The 19,227-nt window shown below is 44.8% G+C and overlaps 1 protein-coding gene across 4 annotated transcripts in view; it reads left to right on the forward strand.

Moving 5' to 3' along the window:
- The window catches only part of LOC138569359 (uncharacterized), a 1,262,132-nt gene that overhangs the window by 620,636 nt on the left and 622,269 nt on the right, over positions 1-19,227 (forward strand). For all 4 annotated transcript variants that reach the window (XM_069647272.1, XM_069647275.1, XM_069647274.1 and 1 more), the window contains 2 exons: positions 8,226-8,349; positions 11,322-11,506. In XM_069647272.1, coding sequence (XP_069503373.1) covers positions 8,226-8,349; positions 11,322-11,506 — 309 coding nt within the window. The remainder of the gene's footprint in view (positions 1-8,225; positions 8,350-11,321; positions 11,507-19,227) is intronic.

Raw genomic sequence — 19,227 nt, forward strand, 5'->3', positions numbered from 1 at the left:
GACAAAACATGACCTCTGAGTCTCACTCTATTGTAGGCCAGGTTCATCAATAGTTTAGTGAGCAAGTTTCAGGCTGGTGTTGGAAGGGTGCAGAAAGGTCAGGATCTGATCTTTGATCCCTTACAGATCCCAGACAAGACTTGATTGGCCAGAGGACCAACTGGCATTGTTTATTGGACCCGACAATCATCCTTGTTTAAATGCATTCAGCTTGACTGTTCAAATATGCCTGCTGCAGGTAACCTTATTGTTGTGCTAGACTGCTATTAAAACCTGAGGTTTATGCTTTCTTTAGAACAAGGTTGCAGTACTTACACTTGCTCTGAAGGTTAATTCAGTCCTCTCTGCACTGGGCATAGCAAATGGGTGCAAGCCTCTTGCCTCAGAAAAGTCTACATGAAAGCGGCAAGTGCTTGATGACGAAACTGCAGCTAGTGCAGAACCCGGGCACTCACAAGATACCATGTATTTACCTGTTCAAGCATTTGCCCAGTATTTGAAATCAGCCCTGGCTACTTGTGAACTTGTAAAGCCGGTATCAGGTGGTCATATTCAACTAGCAGAGTTATCTTTGTTTTTAGGTCAGTGTTCATTCAGAATTGCAAAGCCCAGAAGACTTGCTCAGGCTAGAATATCTCACTAAGTTCTGGGTTTCCAAGCATGATGTGCTGTAAATGCTTGCTGATCATTGTGGGTCCTAAGGTTTGGAAGTCTGTGTCATAGAAAAAGAGAAATACTCTACACTGAGCCAAACTCTTTTATATCCCCTGAGACTTGCTGCTTTCATTTGGCCTCTCCCCATCTGCATTTTTCATGGTTTTATAGTGTAGAATCCTCATTCTGTTTTGGCCTTGTGCTGTCTTTACTTAAGCTTTATAGACTTAGCCTGAGGGCCGTCCTGAGAGTTATGGACCCTGAAGACCGAGTTAAAGGGCTTAGCGCAGTGAGGCCTTTTCTCAAGGTTTACAGGCCCATAACTCCAGGTAGATTGCCTGTACGTCCGAAGACGAAGGCTAGAAAGCTATTATGTCTGTTTCTGTGGAGTAGAAGGGGGTGTAAAAAAGTTGTTGCTAGTTCCCAGAAACCACATAAAAACGAGATGAGGAGGGACGGACAGGGCTTAGAAACCAGCCAGGTTGCATCTGGCTGGTGTGGCCTGGCAAGGTAATGGAGTGTCAGTTGGGGGACGTCAAATGTGAAAGGCTGGGCCTGTCTGCCACATGCGACCTGGGGAAGATTGCAGCCCGAGAGGGGCGGGGGAAGGTGGATGGGGGATTTGAGGCCCGGCCCGTATCTATCAGGTGAGGCCCAGGTGAGGAGAAGAGTTGTACTGGCGGCAGTGTTCTAATCAGCGCTCTCTGTGATGATACTGAGAGCTCTGTCTCTGTATCATCACGGAGTATCATCATCATCTGTGCTCTGTCTCCAGTGCACATACACCAGGGCAAATGATGCAGCATCACCTTATTGGCCGATTTCTGGGCCATACAGGATTTCCGAGCAATGGCTCGTAGGGCCTGGATATTTGACAGTGGTGGAGTACGAGGATAAACTGTGTATTAATCTGCTAAGTGTGGCAAGTGTGATTGCAGTCACAGTCTGCAGTTGACGGAGAAAGGGGGACACAGATTGGTAAGATGTAGACTGTTTTGGTGACTGGATAGTGCTGGTGGGAGTGCCTAATTATCAGCATTATTTTTTGTTTTCAAGATCGTATTGTCAGTGCAGAGCGCACTCAATTATCGTTCTTAGGGGCAGTTGGGACCAGGTGGAGGTGCTATATTGGGAGTTCAACAGGGAATTCCTTACATTGAGGCAAGAAAACTGGGGCAAAATGTATGATCTTAGGACTAATTTGGTACCTGATGATTGTTTATTAGCTCTGTCTACCTCCGACTCATGCAACCCATTATTGGCGGATGAGGTGTTCCCTGTCACCAGCACAGGGTTGACAGCACTCAAAAAGATGATGGAAATGCTCATTACTGCTATCCCATCACCGTCCACAGTAGACCCTACCCAACAAGTTATGCCTCAATCCTCTGCCATAGCACCCCAGACACCCAGAAGGAACCGAGGACTTCAATGAAGCTCCTAGTCTTTTTTCTCATACTGTAGCTGAAGGCACCGCTAACATGAAAACAAGTTAAAGCTCCACAAAATTAGCAAAATGAGCTATATAACATAACAAGATTTCTGATTTCTACCCATCTGTAACAACCTCCAGACTCTCCCCACAAGAAGAGAGTAACTTCACGAATGATATAAGCATCTTAGAACTAGACCTCTCGAATGAACATCAAAATAAGTCTTGTTCAAGTAATTCAAACTTGAATGAGAACGTAAGCCGAGGACATCACAGTCCACTAGATAATAATAATAAAAATTCTCATTTTATGTAGCGCTACTAATCCTCAGGCATCTGAGTATGGCTTATTATTACCCACAGTGTGGTGCTCATTTATCGACCTCAGAAGGATAAAAGTCTGACTTTGGCCCTGCCGTGTTTCGAACCTGCGTCGGCTCTTCACGAATGGCAAAGTGAGTGCTCTACTCGCTGTGCTATCTGACCATTGATCTCAATGATATGCCCTCTTTTTTGATTGAACATCAGTCTATTCTTGATGTGGACTAGTTGTAATCAGGGAGGTCAATTTCACCCCAAGGATTATATACTTTGCGAAATTTAAAGGACAAGCCAAACTGACAGCACTGTCTATCTCAGCGCTTAATATGATGTTGCGCTCCTTTGTCTCCTTATATGACAATATTATAAGAGAACTAAGGTTGCATACTATGCAATTAAGTGAATTACAAATATAATTGGAGTCTGTGGATTCCTTCCTAAGGAGCTCAAACTGTTGGATTGTTCGGAATAATGAAGAATCATTAAAAAAACACAATCCGAGACCTCAGTACCTCCTGCTATAATATGCAATGAGGAAGAAACAGCAAATTATATTAATTAAATTGACACAGTAACAAATACAAACCAGGCTCTGAAAAAGGTTGCTACGAAGTCCAAAAACAATTGGAAATCGAGAGGGAATAAACAGAGCTCTAAGAAGATTTTATGCAATCTCCACTTGAACGAAGAGGCAGCACTTGCTTGCAAAATTCATTTCAACATCAACCCTTCCTCTGAAGTCAAAATGAACTGAAAACCAGGAGAAAAGAACGAAAAGAGTCAGACGATTGCGGAAGGGACTGATCACTTGTTAAGGAATTGATCTTAAACAGTTTCATCTTCATATAGCCGTTATTGCGGCCATTAAGTTTAAATAAGGAAAAACAGACATTAAAATCTCAAACTGTAGATGAGGATATTAGTCATCAATTCTTTAATTCTGTGTTACAGACAGCTGGCTATAGGGACAGGGTTATTGATACTGAAAATAGGGACATTTCCAAACAGGATATCCAACACAAACTATTACTAGAACTCATTGTACAATTTAATCGTGATGTTGTACTGAATTTTTCGAATGAATTGAAATTGTTATATGAAGTCCCATGCCTCCATTGCCTAACGTTTAAAGAAATAATAGAGTTGGTATACTTTATAGACAAAGTAAGAACGGATGTAGTTCAACTAAGCATTTCTTCAAAAATAATTGTGAAAATGCCTCTAGATGAAGTTGAATCTATTTGACAGATGGGCTATGATATCTCAACTTGTTATGATGACTCAGTCTATAGAAAGGAGTCAATTGAGTTGCCTGTAAACCCCACGAGTAAAGGTTGGCAAGGGGAAACCTTGATGTCAGGAAGGATCATCACTGGTGCGTACTGTGCAGCTAATAAATCCTCCCAGGCTTTGCACCCAAAGAAACAGGATGATGGGTCTTGACTGCTCACAGTTTGTTAGGAGACTTTAAAAGATTGGGAGACAGAGGTACGGGCCTTTAACAAAAGGTTGATTACTGATAATGTATCGTTATTGGTGTACAACACGAGGGGTTTTAATAGTTTCCTATGTAATTAAGACGTTAAGAAAACTTTTAATGAACAAAGTATTATGTCACTGCAGAAGTATGGCATTGTACACTAATCGTCATTTATGGTTACGTGACAATTCAACAACTAGCAACAACCCTGGGGAGACGCCCATAGGGAGGTCTAATAATTGATATTTAAAGCAATATTTTAAAAAGTATGAAGTTCTCTCGGATAAAACCTACAATTTATTAGCATTAAAAATCATCTTAAAAGGGGGTATTGTGTTAAATCCCATTTTGCTTGTGAATGTATTTTCACATCCGGGGAAGGGCGCTCAGCTAATCAGGTGCCTGGAACAGCAGGCAAAAATGGACAGTCCCTGCTCGTTGCTCCAGCCACCCAAAGCCCTTCCCCGGGTGGCCCTTTTTGGTTTCCTTTTCCTTTTTTTTCTCTGTTGCCTCCCCACGTTAGAAACACCCAATTCTCCTTCCCCCCACGCCAGCTTACCTGCAGGACCAGAGCCGTTGCACTCCGGTCCCCGATGCTCCTCCCGTCTCGCCACCGTCATTAAAAAGGAAAAGGTATTAGGTCCTTTTTTCGGATATTGGCAGCCGTTTTGAAACGTGTTTTCCATGGCCATTTTTTGACATTTTTTTTCTCTGATGGGAGATGGGTTTGCGCTGAGCTAATCTCCCGTCGAAAGAAAAAAAAGAAGAAAACTACCCGCACCCTAGTAAATCCCAAGGTGCAAATAGCTATCAAGCCCCTGCTTGGGGGAAGACATGGCATTTAACCACCAACAGCCTGAGCTCGGCCTAGTGGGCCATCAAACCTGTAGTCCGCCCCCCAGCCGGGGGCGTGAAAGCTATATTGGAACCCCTCAAACTCAAAACTGGAGGAATTTCTAGCTTCTGTGGTCGAACCTTTTGAGGAATTTATGAGCAGCATTGATGGAAGAAATGTTATAGTGGCGGGTGACTTTAACTCGGACTGTAGGGCTGCATTGATTGATAAAAAAAATAAGGTTACCAGAAAGCAGCTTTACACTATTCAGTTAGAAGCATGGGAAGAAATGGGTTTAATTTTTTTAAACCTAAAACCGTCGAAACGCAAATGGAAATGTTAAATAGCGATACCCAGGGTAAACAGGTATGGAAAAATGGCAATTTGTCACTAAGTTAAGTGATACCACTATCTTAATGGATGCTTCTAACCTCAAAATTGAGTTTGAAACGGCAACTGATCTCACTCATTTAATAGTCCACCCTAAAGGTCATAGATAGCAAAGAGGATTTGTGATGGGGTTAGCTTTAACAATCGGGTGAGAGAATCCTTTCAGGATTCGACCCTCAGGATGGAAATTGACAGTATCACCTCAGTTCATGTTATGTGTTTTATTTCTAACAACGACACTTATAACAGAAGATCTCATAAAAGGCCATTACTAATTAGGCATCACTTTGATCCTGTAGTACAGTCCAGGAAAAGAGCCCTAATACATGGCCTAGAATAACTAGACAAGTCCAGAGTTTTGGAATGGGAGTAACCAGAAAGCGCAGCAGTTACGCCAATCATATCAAAAGTGCCATAAAGCTTATCGCCGCATTTTATTGCAGAATGAGAGTGAACATATATTGCGCACTATTGTTTAAAAAAATTCATGCCATTTCTGGAGTATCATCAATGAGTTAACTTCAAGTCAAGAGGATCTACAGTGCAATCCTGTTCCCGAGGGATTATGGGAAAAACACTTCCAAACACTTTCAATGGCCCACAACCTGAGCTGAGACCCTCGCTTCACTCTGGCCTGCCTTAGCTCAGGCTGGCAAGGCCGTTAAAGCCATGTCTGCCCTCCTGGCAGGGCATGAAAGCCATAACAGTCCACCCGGAGGCAGAAAGCAACATGTTGTCTTCTATTGTTCTAAAGGAACTAGAATCGTAGGCTAGTTCAGCTGGGAAATTGCTTAAGTTCCAAACTGGGCTTAGAAAAGAATAGGAACATAATGAAAAGGTTTTATTATGAGCTGTTTTCAAGAAAAGGCATGGTCTAAAGATGCATTGCACGTTTATGTAGCAGATGGATTCCTCCCAAGCTTTTGACACAGTAAATAGGATGAAGTTGAAGGACTGGAAGTTTCCTGACTCCTTATTGGCTATTTTAATCCATCTGTATGAGGATGCATCCCTAAAGGTAAGGTTTAACAGACAGGGCAATTTAACAAAAGGATTTTGAACAACAACAGGGCTGTGTTCTCGGACCATGCCTGTTCAACCTTTACATCTCTGATCTGGGGGACTTTTTGGCTGGCTCAGTTTTTGCATTGGCTAAGATCCATTATTTGACAATTTGTTGGTTGACATATAGAGATGATGTCCTTTTGGACCACGCAGAATTGGGACTGCAGCGTCTGATTGATGCCGCCTCTAACCATGCTGCAGGAAATGAGTTGGCAATTAACGTTGACAAAACCAATGTTATTCAGTTCACCAGAAACGTGAAGAGACCTTTCGGTTACAGTTGGAAGAAAAGGTCAATCTGTATGCACACCGGTGGTACACATAACCTACGTGGGGTTAAACTTGGACACAATACCAAATAAAGGATTAATGCTATTATGATTAAAGGATAAGGCAACTCAGTTCGCTGCACAAATGAAGAGAATCAACAGCAAATACTGTAGGTTCTCCCTGAAACCTCTTAATGAATTGCATTGGCTGAAAGTGACCCGAGCCCTTCTGTATGGCCAAGGGATATGTCACTTGGTGAGACAGACTGACTGGGATATCATGGAAGATATTATTTGGACAAAATTGTTCAGTCTTCCAGGCTGCTTACCGATTGTCGCCTAAAGTTATGAATTGGGATTAATTGCAATGGCTGGGTGGTGAAAATGGAAAATACTCTCACTTTACAGAGAGTAAATGTCCCGGGAGAATAGCTTGGAAACAAGATGACATGGAGCGACACAGGTTCGATCCCCGAGTCCGTGCTTAGAAAACTCTGGCTATTAAGTGCGCTATAAATAACCTATCATATCATATCATATCATATCAAATATATTGAATCCCCACCGGATTCAATCTTTATAGACCAAAAACACAGTCTACGTCCGAAAAATATGGGGCCTTTTGATTACTTCAGGACTTTGGGTGGGTCTTTTTATTTTCTCAGAAGAAGTGACCAAACATTGGAAATGTTGAAGGTGAACCCAGTGCTAACTAAAACAGAAAATGCACTGTTATACATTGTATAAGAGTCTCTCTAAAGGTGATAAAGCATTGGGATCCTGGCCAAGATATTTGCAAAAAGTTCCCAATTCCTGTTGAAGAGCTACGTTTTTACATTTCAGATTAAATCTACTACCTACGGGTGAAATCCAGTCCATTTGCTCGAAACATATTGTTATCTCCAATTATTGTGGTTTATGTAACAAACAGGAAAACATCCTAACTTTGGAACATTTGCTGGTCAGCTGTCTGACTCTACAAAATCCAAGATTAATGCCATTTAATAGATTTACGCACAATTATGGTTGACAACAAAAGAATTTTGGGAGAGGTTGCAAAGTGGTCATGAGACACTTTTCACAATAGCGCTACTAACATTGTTAGATCAAATTAACATTAGCTCCATTAGATGGTAAACAAACAGCTAAAATGCACCAAAACTTCATTGCATTTGTAAGTTGGTTGTCCCCATTGTGAATTAGCACTAAGTAGTATTTAGCACCTCTGATCAAATGCTTATTGGTTATCCTGTGATTAATTGCACAACAGGTTTTAAGATTTTGTTTAGATATTGAATTGATTACAATTCTCAAATTTCCCTCTACATTGGTTTTATTATTTGTATGAGTATGATTAGGAAACTTGGAATCGCTGTAGGTGAAATATTTGTACATTTATTGGAATTTTAAAGATATGACTGTGATTGGATTTTCTTTTTCAATGTAATATTTTACCTTTTTCTTTTTCTTCTTTGAATGTAGAGAATATGTTTGTATGGCTGTGTTATGTGTAAGGTTAACTTTGATTAAACCATTCAAAATAAAAAAACAAAATGAATGCCCCTGAAAACGATGAAGGAAATTAACAGTGGCAATACATGTGATGAATAGGATAGTTATGATCACTTTGCAAACCTCAGTACAACACTTCAGCATTGGTCCTGACATCCGGTTTTCCACTGGCTGAACCAAATTCTGACCAAATACTGCATGGGGTGTTTGTGTGTTTGAGGTAAATCCTGCTCTCTTTTACTATCAGCCTATGCCTTCTTTTCACAGGACATTGGAAGAGAATTCTTTAAGACCACTGTGGCAAATTTTAAGACCAAGGGTGGATCTAAGGCCCAAGTGAAGTCATTTGTGTCCTCATTTATATCATCAAATCGAAATGCTAGAGGAGCAGGTGAGTAGATTCAAGACACTTCAGAGCAGGCCTATACCTGCATGTCATAATTGAGAAAGGACTCTGCACACATAGATTATCAATACACCCAAATTGGCATCCTATGAAAATACAGGGTATATGCTATCCCTGATCAGGAGACTATATTCCGTAGAATATGGAGATCGCAGTCTAGACTCTCAGAACTCGGCCCCAGGGTCCCAACATGAGCAATCTAAAAACAGATGATCTGGAAAAACAATGAGAATGAAACCTGAATAGGAGGAAACGTGTATTTTCACAATTTGTTCTGCACCACCACACCTGCCACTGTTATCAAACCCACCAGGCTGACATTGAATGTGCTCTGTTTCTATGTTTTCTTTAGTTTTTGGCTTGATTCTGCTCTTGAAAATTAGACAGATCTGGAGGGCACTGTAAGTCGGTGCTGGGCTACTAACAATCATATGAGAAGGGGAATTGCTGCTTGGGACCCAGGACACACACTATATGAATACATCTACTGTGCACCACTCGTCTAACAAAGACACATTTCATTGCTCCATTTTTGGTATTGCAGAATGCAGAGAGCATCGCCTCAGCTAGTTTTAGGAAAACTAATTTAGGGGATCATTCAAAGAAAATGTATGGATTCCCCATCCATCCCATTTTTGTAATCTTTTTAGAAGTAGGTCATTACATACAACCACAATGCAGTGGTCATATTGGTTGCCCTATCGACGTATGCAACTCAAGAAGCTGTGTCTTCCTATGTGGTGAGATTTGCTCACAAACTGCACTGCACCTACCATAACTCACCTGGATTTATTTGTATGTGTTGCCAGTGCTCCTGATAAGATTTTGCGGTGGGACTATTTCACACCCTTTTCTTTTTTTGGTTGGCAGTAAAATGATTTTTGGGGAGTAAAAAAGCAAGTCCCATTCCTAAATGACGTATTTTATAAGCAAGTAAAAATATGTTTCATCTGTAAAATGGGAGCGAAAGTGGCTGTACACCCCTTATCTGTAGGGCTGCGTGTTGCCATTTGAAGCGATAAGGGGTTTGTGCCCAAATGACAAGGAATGATGCTAATGATAAATCATTGACTGGCAACTAGGATCTGAGTTATACCCGCCTCTGACACGACACGCACCTTCTCAGAACATGATGAAGGAAACCTGCAAATCTAGGGCCTTGGATTAAAGAGAATATTTCAGTTTTGGGGGCTGCCAATGTTGTACCTTTAACTGAGTACATAAACAGATTTGTGGTGTACTGTGAGAAACCAGAGGGTGTCTCACCCACTAGTCCCGGGCATCTGCCATCCAGGTGGCCAGGACACGGCTATTGCTTTTGGATCCAGTTCCTGGGGGTGGACCAGTACGGGGGGGTTTACCTGGGTGAGGGGTCTTCGGGGAGTGGGACACCAGATAGTGAGAAGCGTATCCCCTTACTTGTAACACCTTTACCCCATCCTACCAGCTAGGATATTTAGGAACTCTACCTACTCCCCACCCCCTTTACAACAAAAACACTTTCTCACGGGCAGCGTGCTATGAGAGAAAACAGACTAACACCCGAGCAGTATACCTGACGTGTCCCAAGACAATGGTCAGGCGAGGTCAGGCAATTACTGACCATCACACAAACCTCACTTCCATTAAACTTCCCCACACAGATAAAAGGCGGAGCATGAGAGCACACTCTGAGCGAGGCAAAGCACACAAGGAAACAGCATTTCGAGACGGCAGCTGATCAAGAGAAGAAAGACGGCAAAACCGAAGAGGATCGCAAGGAAGGAAATTCCCTTGACCTTTTCGCCCTCTCGCCTCAATAATCAAGGCGGGGGAAATCACCAGCCTTGTCGTACTGGCCTTGGCTCCAGCAACAAAGCCACTTCAGTGAAATCAACACAGCCGGTGCGTTGGGGACACAGACACAAGACCGGTCGGTGTTGAAGCCAAGGTTGAAAGCAGCAACATTATATGGCGAGCACTGGAATGAACCTTGTTAAAATGCGTGTGATAAGAGACGCAAGTGATTTGAACTGCTGATGAGTGATTGAACTTTAAAGCAAGTGACAATAACTTTGATAGAGTGGCCGTCACTGCGTGGCTGCTCAATCGAAGGTCTCTTTAAGATATCCTGCTGAGAAGTGACAAAAATAGATACATTTGATCCGAGCCCGACGGAGGGAGACCAATTGAAAAAGATCAGATAAATGGGAATTGAAGTTGTCCTGCAATGGGTCAAGCAAAATCCTGCGCACAATCGAAAGTCTTTGATGTTGATGAAGCAGAGAACATTTGGAAAGATACATGAATTTGGTCCGAGCCCGGCAGAGAGAGATGGACTGAAGGTTTTGTGATAAAGTGGGTCTGAGCCCGGCGTAGTGGGACCTGGGGTGAACATCAAATCACCCAAGAAGTTGTATAAGTGAAAATCCTTAGAAGAAAGGAACTTTAATGTTTTATCGTGTTGCATCAGACCCTCTGAAATATGAGACTTTAAATGTCAAAGAGACTTTGGCTCAGAAGGCCCTGATGTGGAAGTTTTGAACTGCATCCTCGTGTTAGAGAAGCTAGAGACTTTGCTAAGCTCGAGTGTGCCGCCTTGTCCCGTGCTGAAAACATGGGGAAGGGAAGCCTATGGCCTGAATATCCTGACATATCATTTCTTGAACACTTTTCTTTTGCATTACATTGTTTCCCACACTATTTGTATTTAAAAGTAAGTATTGGCAATAGGTTTATTAGTATAGGCCCTTTTATTTTGAGAGACTCGACTAGGACTGCATTATTATTATTGTTTGATGGTCGTAGCTTGCTCCCATCTTTAAATTTAGGATTAGATAGGCGTTTTTAAACCCAATTGAAGTTCAATAAACACCCTTGAACTATGATCACTTGTGTCTGTCTTACTGTTTGATACCATGCCTTCCTTACAGTACACATTCAATGTTTAATTCATACTCTTGTCATTTTCTTTTCAGGCTGCACAGTTGGAAATATCACAGCAAGCACAATTCAGGACCCAGCTTTCCTATTAACTTATCAAGATGTTACACAGTTTGATCTTTGTTTGGATAAAGATGTGTTACTAGCAAACCTCGCACCTTTGGCCAGTCAACCTCTCCCTGCAGAGTATCTTCAAAAGATGAAAGCCAAGCTGGATCAGGTAAGGCACATTGTGTTGTGGTGTATCCAAATGCAGGCAACATGTTGTATGCATAAGGCAACATAAAGAAGGGACCATATAACACCTCCATTTGAAATATATGAGGCAGCCATTCTGTTTTGGATGTTGACAGCGTGCTTCATCCAGGGGGCAATACCACATAACATAAAAAGGATTCCCTGCTAATCAGACTGGTCACATATAAGATGCTGATTCAACAGCTGTTACAGCTGTGTCTGAATTAAGACAGAAGCGCCTTTTATCTCAGATACCACCACCCCTATGTCTTACTAAGTAACTTTAGATTTTTTTCTGCAGAGATGGATTACACTACACCAGATTGCCCACTTCCACTTTTGGAGCGTTTGAAGTTTGCTTTGGGACTTTGATCTAGGGGCTCACCCTTGGTTTCCAAGGGAGGCTGGACAGTTTGTGGTTGGCAATGTACTACCTTTTAGCCTATCAACTCCCAAGATTTAAAACAGTGAAGGACTTGCAAATACCCTACTGAGCCTACTCACAACTTTAAAGAGGTGAACGAAGACAAGTTTAAACTAGTAAAATATGTTTTACTTGGTAGGGCTATTTCTGAGTATGTTTCAGTGATTTATCAGTAAGAAAAAGGTATGCTTTGTAGTACATATAGAAGCAGGAAGGACACCAAGAACAAGGATGAAACATTCACTGTGTTTATTTGTGTAAATAAGGGTCCACTGAAAAGAATACTTGGACCTCACCACAAGAAATAATAATGATACTCACAATTCCCAATACATGTCTCTTAACGGGATGCACCTAGTTAGGCCTTCTGGTCTCTGAAGCCAATGTCCATAAGTCTTTAAGTCTGCTGTAGGTTGCACCACCTCCCATCTTTAGGTGTTGTGGGTTTACAGAGTCCCAGAACCTTCTTCTTTGATCCAGTTCAGATGCACACTTTTCATGTGTCCCGGAACTCTGGACTAACTCTGGCATCAAGTCATGTGGATTGATGGGGTGTTGGTTGTAGTCATTAGTGTGAGCTACATAGGGGTACCTCGGCCATGAGCATACCCTGAACATCCTGAACATCCTCCTCTTTCACAGCTCTAAACTGGCATCAACCTCCTTGTCCCAGTCTTGTTCCTCCTCCCACTGTCTGCTCCTCCTTACAGTTGACATGGCCATCGGAAGCTTCCATTTCTGGCTGACTAGGCTCTGGCCTTTCTTACTCTTTTCTTCCCTCCTTGACCTTCTCCATTTTCTTTTCACTTCCTCAGTACTACTCTCTCCTTCTGATGTTACTTGTTCTCTTTCACTCTTAGGAACCTCTGTCCGCACAACTTTCTGGTCTCAGGGTTCTACCTCCTCCTCCAGAACACTCTCTTCCATGACCTCCTGTCTACATCTCCTGTTGGTATCTCCTCCTCCTCTTCAACCTATCCGCCTTCTGTCCTTCTCTGTTCTTGTCTCTTCATCCATTGTTCCCACCTCCTCCTTAAATGTCTTCCTTCTCATCACCTCAGTCTGCCAATTCTCAGATTTAGATCTTGTACCTCCCTTACTCCCACCTTCTCCTTTCCATTCTTGTCTCCTGGTGTTACCATGTCCTTTAATACCATAACCTCGTTTAGTCCACTCATGCCTCCTGATGTTATCTCCTCCTTTAATGGATGTTATTCTTCCACAGATTCCTCACCTTGACAGACCATCCACTCAGCGCCAGCTGCTCAGAAAGTTTAGTGTGGCTCAACGTCGTCTCCTCGCCTCCATCATGCCTCGACCACGGCACATGTTAGCTCCGGATGTAGTGTCAGTGATTGTACATATAGAGTGCCCCCATACCTTAGTTACTTAATTTCCTTTTGCTCAGCATGCTGTTCAGAACAATTTATCTGGTTTCACAATGCCTGGGCCCAAGCATTCGTAGTTCAAGTGCTGCCATGACTGCAGCTTTAAAATGTCCATCCCTAACCCACAGAACTTTTGTCTGTGGCGCCTTGGGGTGGATCACAGTATGGGACAATGCTGCTCCTGTCAGTCTATGAAACCAAAGGCCTTGAGGGAATGCTAAGCCAAATTGTAACTAGGGAGGACCCCTTCTAAGTTGCTGGTCAGGACGGCCACTTAATCCTAGGAAGTCGATACCTTTGGGCCCACCCCCAAGGAGTGACTCTGACTTTTCGGAGGAGCTGGGGAAATCTTACCCCTCAAAGGGGGCACCTAGGAAGGAATGTAAGAAGTTTAAGCAGCAAATGGAGCAAATATTCAAAAAGTCCATGGCAGATACAGCTTCAGTCTCAATGCCCTCGGTGGCACTGTTCAGTCTCAATGCCCTCGAGCACGACCTCTTCTGAACCAAAGAAGGTGCTGCCTCTGCACCAACCATAGCAGAGGTGCGGAACACACAGGTCGGGATTCCCCCTTCTACGTTGGCTCCAACACAAGACAAGCGCTATGTCCCTTAGCCAAGGAGGACTTCTTTGAGTCCATGCAGACTATATTTGATGAAGAAGGGGACCTCATTCTTTTTGGGATGGTGACTTTGTCAGGCTAAGTATTTGATAATGTACCAGACTTTATGTCTGACCAAGCAAAGCTCATGGAGACGGAGGTGGGCCTGTATGATGGGAGTGGGCTAGAAATGTCCCCTGACATCGAGTTTCAGTGTTCTTCTCCATATGTGCACCCAAATGCCCAGTATCGGAAGGTGGTTGAGTAGGTGTTGCCACCCTCGGCCTCTGTGCCCCGTTGAGGCCTTTACAGCAGTATGAGCTCACAGATATTTTAGAAAATGGAACACAATCAGATAGGGCCCTGCCATTTAAAATGGCAATTGCAAATCCATTCACTATGCTATGGCAAAATCCATGCTCTACACCGACAGTTGACTGTGAGCTTACACAAAATTACAAGCCGGCTAGAGGTGATCTACCTTTCCTCTTGATGGACCCGACCCCCAAAAGGGGTAATGATCCAGGCCACAACCCTCAACTCGAGGCCTTCAACGTCAATGTTGAATCCCCTTGAAGAAAGGGAGTGGAAGAAAACAGACATCCTCGCAAAAAAGTATTTTCTTAGCCAGAAGCATGGTGCTGAAGGCAATCAATTCCCATTGACCTTTTGCAAAGTACTCCCACATTCTCTGGAAGGTGATTTTAGAGGAAGCCGTCCAAAGTGAGAGATGGCTTCCTTGATTTTGCAAATTATGATAAGGAGACGGCGTTCCAAGCCCTCCAGGCTTGCGTCGAGATGTTGATGGGGGCATTGACAGTACTTTGAAGACCTTTGTACCTTTGGTGCTTGGTCTTCTCACCAGATGTATAGTTGAAGCTCTGCAACACGGCCTTCAATGGAGGGCACCTCTTCGGTCAGAAGGCAGAGACTCTGGAGAGATTCAAGGGCTCCAAGATTGCAGCAAAATCACTGGGATTGGTGGTCCCACAAATTGCCAAGCAATGGTTCTCCGTCAATTCAAGGGGCAGGCGTTTTTGATGTTACACCCCCTTTATCAGAAGGGTGCAGTTGCCACAAGCCAGGCAAGCACAGAAACGGTTCCCATGCCCTGGCAGCTGTAGGGGGAGCAGGGAAAGGCCAATCTAATTCGGCCTCAATAACAGCAGTGCTGGCGCCGTCAAAACCTCTTTGAGCTCGCCTCCCATGCTTCTCCATTTGAAGGTAGAGTCTCTGCATACTGCAGCAGGTGAAAGGAGATCACCTCCGACGCCTGGGTTCTACAGTTGCTGGAGCAAGGATATTGCCTACCTTTCTCAGAAAGCCCCCGAACAGACCAGCTCCATTCCCCCAGTAGCTGGACCCCAAGCTCCAGAAGGAATTGAGATACCTGGCCGCAGTGGAGGAGGTGGCAGCCCAGGACCAAAGAACGGGTTCGCACTCTTGGTACTTCCTGCTGCCCAAGAAGCAGGGAGGACACCCTCTCATCCTGGACCTCATGGCCTTGAGCAAGTTCCTGAGGAAGGACAAGTTCAGGATGGGGACGCAGCATGATTTTCTGTAGGCTCTACAAGCCCAGGATGCGTTGGTGTCATTAGACACGTACTTTCATGTGCCGATCCATCAGAGGCACAGGTGCATTCTGAGATTTGTCATTGAGGATGCTCATTCATAGTTCAGAGTGCGCCTGTTCGTCCTGACCTCTGCATCCAGGGTGTTCACTAAGCTGATGGCAGTGGTTTCTGCACACCCCAGGAGATCCAGGCTCTTCATATTCCCATACTTAGACAACTGATTGATCTGAGGTCGATCCCCAGAGCAAGTTCCAAGGCATCTCGAGTAAACTTGATCACTGCTGCACAGCCTAGACTGCTTCCTAAATTTTCAGCAGTCGCACACAACATCAACATAGAGGCTCCAGTTCATCAGAGAAGTCCTGGACAATTGGGTGGGGAAAGATTTCCCTCGGAGGACAGAATCACCAAAATCAAATGATCATGCAGTACTTGAACACCAGCATTCTACCAGCTTCAGCCTTTCGCTGTCTCCTGGACCCCATGGCTTCCTGCATTTTCTTGGTGTCAGAGGCCAGACTTCAGATGTGCTACCTTCAGTGCCTTGTCAGGGGCCAGTGGTCGCAATATTCTGGCGACATGACAGCTCTCGTCCTGATATTGAGGCCCGTAGCCAACAACCTCTCGCAGTCGGCTAAGAGGGAGAATATGATGGTGGGGGAGCCATTCTGGTAATCCTGGCAGGAAGCTCAATTGGTCACAGAAGTTTCTCTGAAAAAATGGGGCGCTCAATGCAGGGATCTGCAGGTGAGTGGACTTTGGTCCACGGTGGAGTGCCATTGGCACCTGCTGGAGCTACGAGCAGTCCGGTTAGCCCTGACAGTTTTTGCGCCTTCCCTCTGGAGGAAAATAATGTCCTGATCCCGATGAACAATGTACTACCTTAAAAAGCAAGGGGGTCTGCAGTCACTGCCCCTGTGTAGGGAAGCCATGCGACTTTGATTATAGTTACTAGAGAACAAGATCTCAATCTCCGCGGCTCATCTAGAAGGGACGGAGAAAAGGTTGGGGGATGCTCTGAATAGGCAAAGCATGGTCTCCCATAGGTGGGAGATCTGCCTGGAGGTCATTTTGGTGATCTCCCCCCTTGTTCAACCCCATCACTGGACTTGTTTGCAGTGAAGTATAGCTCAAAATGCAAGCAATTCTGCTCAAAGGAATTTCCCCCTAGGGTGGGCATTGAGGGACGCCTTCTTGATGGAGTTGGTCCACAACTTTCACTAGGCGCTGCTTCTGATCCCAATCATCCCATGGGTTTGTTCCCAGAGGTTAAGGTAGTTCCAAGCTTGCCTGAACCTAATCACCCCAGATTGTCCGAGGTCGATGTGGAACCCAGGCCTTCTGGAGTTGTCACTTTGCCCACCTCACCGCTGTCATGAACCATTGGACGCGCCCCTTCTGGACTTCCTGGTCCCTGACACATAGGGGCTTGCACTCAGCAGTACTCCCAACATGGCCGTCAAACACGGAACGCTGTTTACCAGTTTCCGCATCGTACGCATCACATTTTATACAGCTGACACGCCCCGCGGCCCTGCACGTCTCAATGCTACCGCTTGCAGTGGCTAGACGTGTGCTGCCGTAGTTCGCTCCTGCCAACTTCTTTGATTCATGGTTCCTGGTCCCCTAAAATTCCTCCTCATTCATTCCTTCCCTTTTGTCCTCTCTTGCATCCCGGATCTCTGTGTACTCGTTTTCCGAGTACACTCTTCGCCGTTTCCTGGACTTCCCGGACATTCTGAATGATCCCAGTAGTCGGGACGCTGAACGCACGTTGGAACCCAAGGACATACGCACAGGGTTATACAAGACCCGACTGTGCGAAAGAAGACTCCATCGAAGAACTCCAATAAACAACACAGACAGGTGAGAAGGGGGGGAAACCTGTGACAACCGGCTTCCTTGGAGACCGAACTTCTTGCCTTAGTCAGAAGGATGGATACTTCACCTGAAATTAGGGTCTCTAAACCTGCGTGCATGTTTCTTAAGTGGTAGAGCTCTGAAGATTGTGACTGAAAGGATGGGGTTTTAGGGGTGCTGTTGGCAGGCCTTTGACCAGGTCTTTGCTCAGACCCTTGTCAAGCTCCACAGCTGTGGTCATGCTTCATCAGCTCCTGGCCTTTAGATTCTTTGTTGACTGTTCCATGTACGTTTCCATTCTAGACCGAAGGCCGAGTACATAGTCCACCACATCTCGTGTAGGGGATGAGGGTTTGCCTTCCCATCCCTCTTTCACTAGACTGAAGGGACCTCGTACAGGGTGTCCAAACAGAAGCTCAAAGGGGCTAAAGCCTATTCCGTTCAGTTGGACCTCCCTGTAGGTGAACAAAAGGCATTGCTGGAGAGTATCCCATTTTCTCCTCGGGTGCTCTTCCAAACCACCTATCATTTCTTTCAGGGTCTTGTGGAACCACTCAACAAGCCCATTTGTTTGTGAATGGAAAGATGTAGAGAACCTATAGGCGACTCCACACTCTTCCCACATGGCCTTCATATATGCTGATATGACGTTTGATCCCCTGTCAGAAACAACTTCCTTGGGGAATCCAACATGGGAGAATATCCCAATCAGAGCCTTCGCAACCACTGGGGCTTTGATGCTCCTCAGAGGGACAGCCTCAGGGTATCTTGTGGCGTGGTCTACCACAACCAAGATAAATCTGTTCCCTGAGCTGGTTTGAGGATCCAAAGGACCCATAATATCCATGCCTATTCTCTCAAAAGGCCGCCCAAACACAGGTAGTGGAATTAAGGGGGCCGTGGTGGCACCACCTAACTTGCCAGAATGTTGACAAGTTAGGCAGGACCGAACAAATTCCTTAACCTTTACGCCAAACTGCGGGCAGTAAAAGAGCGCAGACAACCGGTCTGATATCTTAGTCACTCCCAAGTGACCCGCTAAAGGAATTTGGTGAGCCAAATCCAAAAGGAACTTTCTGTGGCATTGGGGAATCACCAACATCCTGGTGCCCTCGCCCTTACAGTCTTTTTGCTCACTGTTCAGGAGTCCATCCTCCCAGTACACTTTGAACAGTCCAGGGGCCTTGCCCTTAGCCTGCTCCTCCACCTGCTTCCGCAGACCCACCCGAGTGGGACACTCTTTCTGGGCTGTGAAGAAGTCAGTTTGACCTCGGACCCTAACTGATGTGCCCACCTGGTCCTCCACCTCAGGTTCCTGTGCTGTGCCAGGCAACTCTGAAGTCTCTGAGTCCCCTGCTACCAAAGCAGGTTCCCCAGTGGCTACTAGCCCCTCTCCCACAAGAGAAGATGACTCAGTAGTGTATGGAGCTGGACTAGGGGCTACCGGCCATGCCGGTCCTTGCAACAAGCCTAAGGCTCTGAGAGTGTTCAATCTGGCGATCAATTTGGCCCTCGATTGGGTCCCCACATCTCGGGATCAGGAAGATCATTACCCAACAAACATTGGACAAATATCGAGTCTTTCATCGCTACACGACGCTGGCTCTTTTCACCTCGCCAGCTGAACTCTACTATCGTCAAGGGGCACTTACCCGTTCCATCAAACCCACTTACGCTACAATCAGACCCATCGATATACTTGCCTGGCTGTACCCACTGATGGGTGACAGCAGTGACGCTAACCGCAGTGTCTCGAACCGCAGGAGTTTTATGTCCATTGATATACACATGTTCTAGATAGAGTTGAGTATTATTGGGAACTGGGATCTCTTCTGGAGACCCGGTACCGTTCCCACT

The sequence above is a fragment of the Ambystoma mexicanum genome, chromosome 2q (genome assembly GCF_040938575.1).
Source record: "Ambystoma mexicanum isolate Mex_15411 chromosome 2q, UKY_AmexF1_1, whole genome shotgun sequence".
NCBI lineage: Eukaryota > Metazoa > Chordata > Amphibia > Caudata > Ambystomatidae > Ambystoma > Ambystoma mexicanum.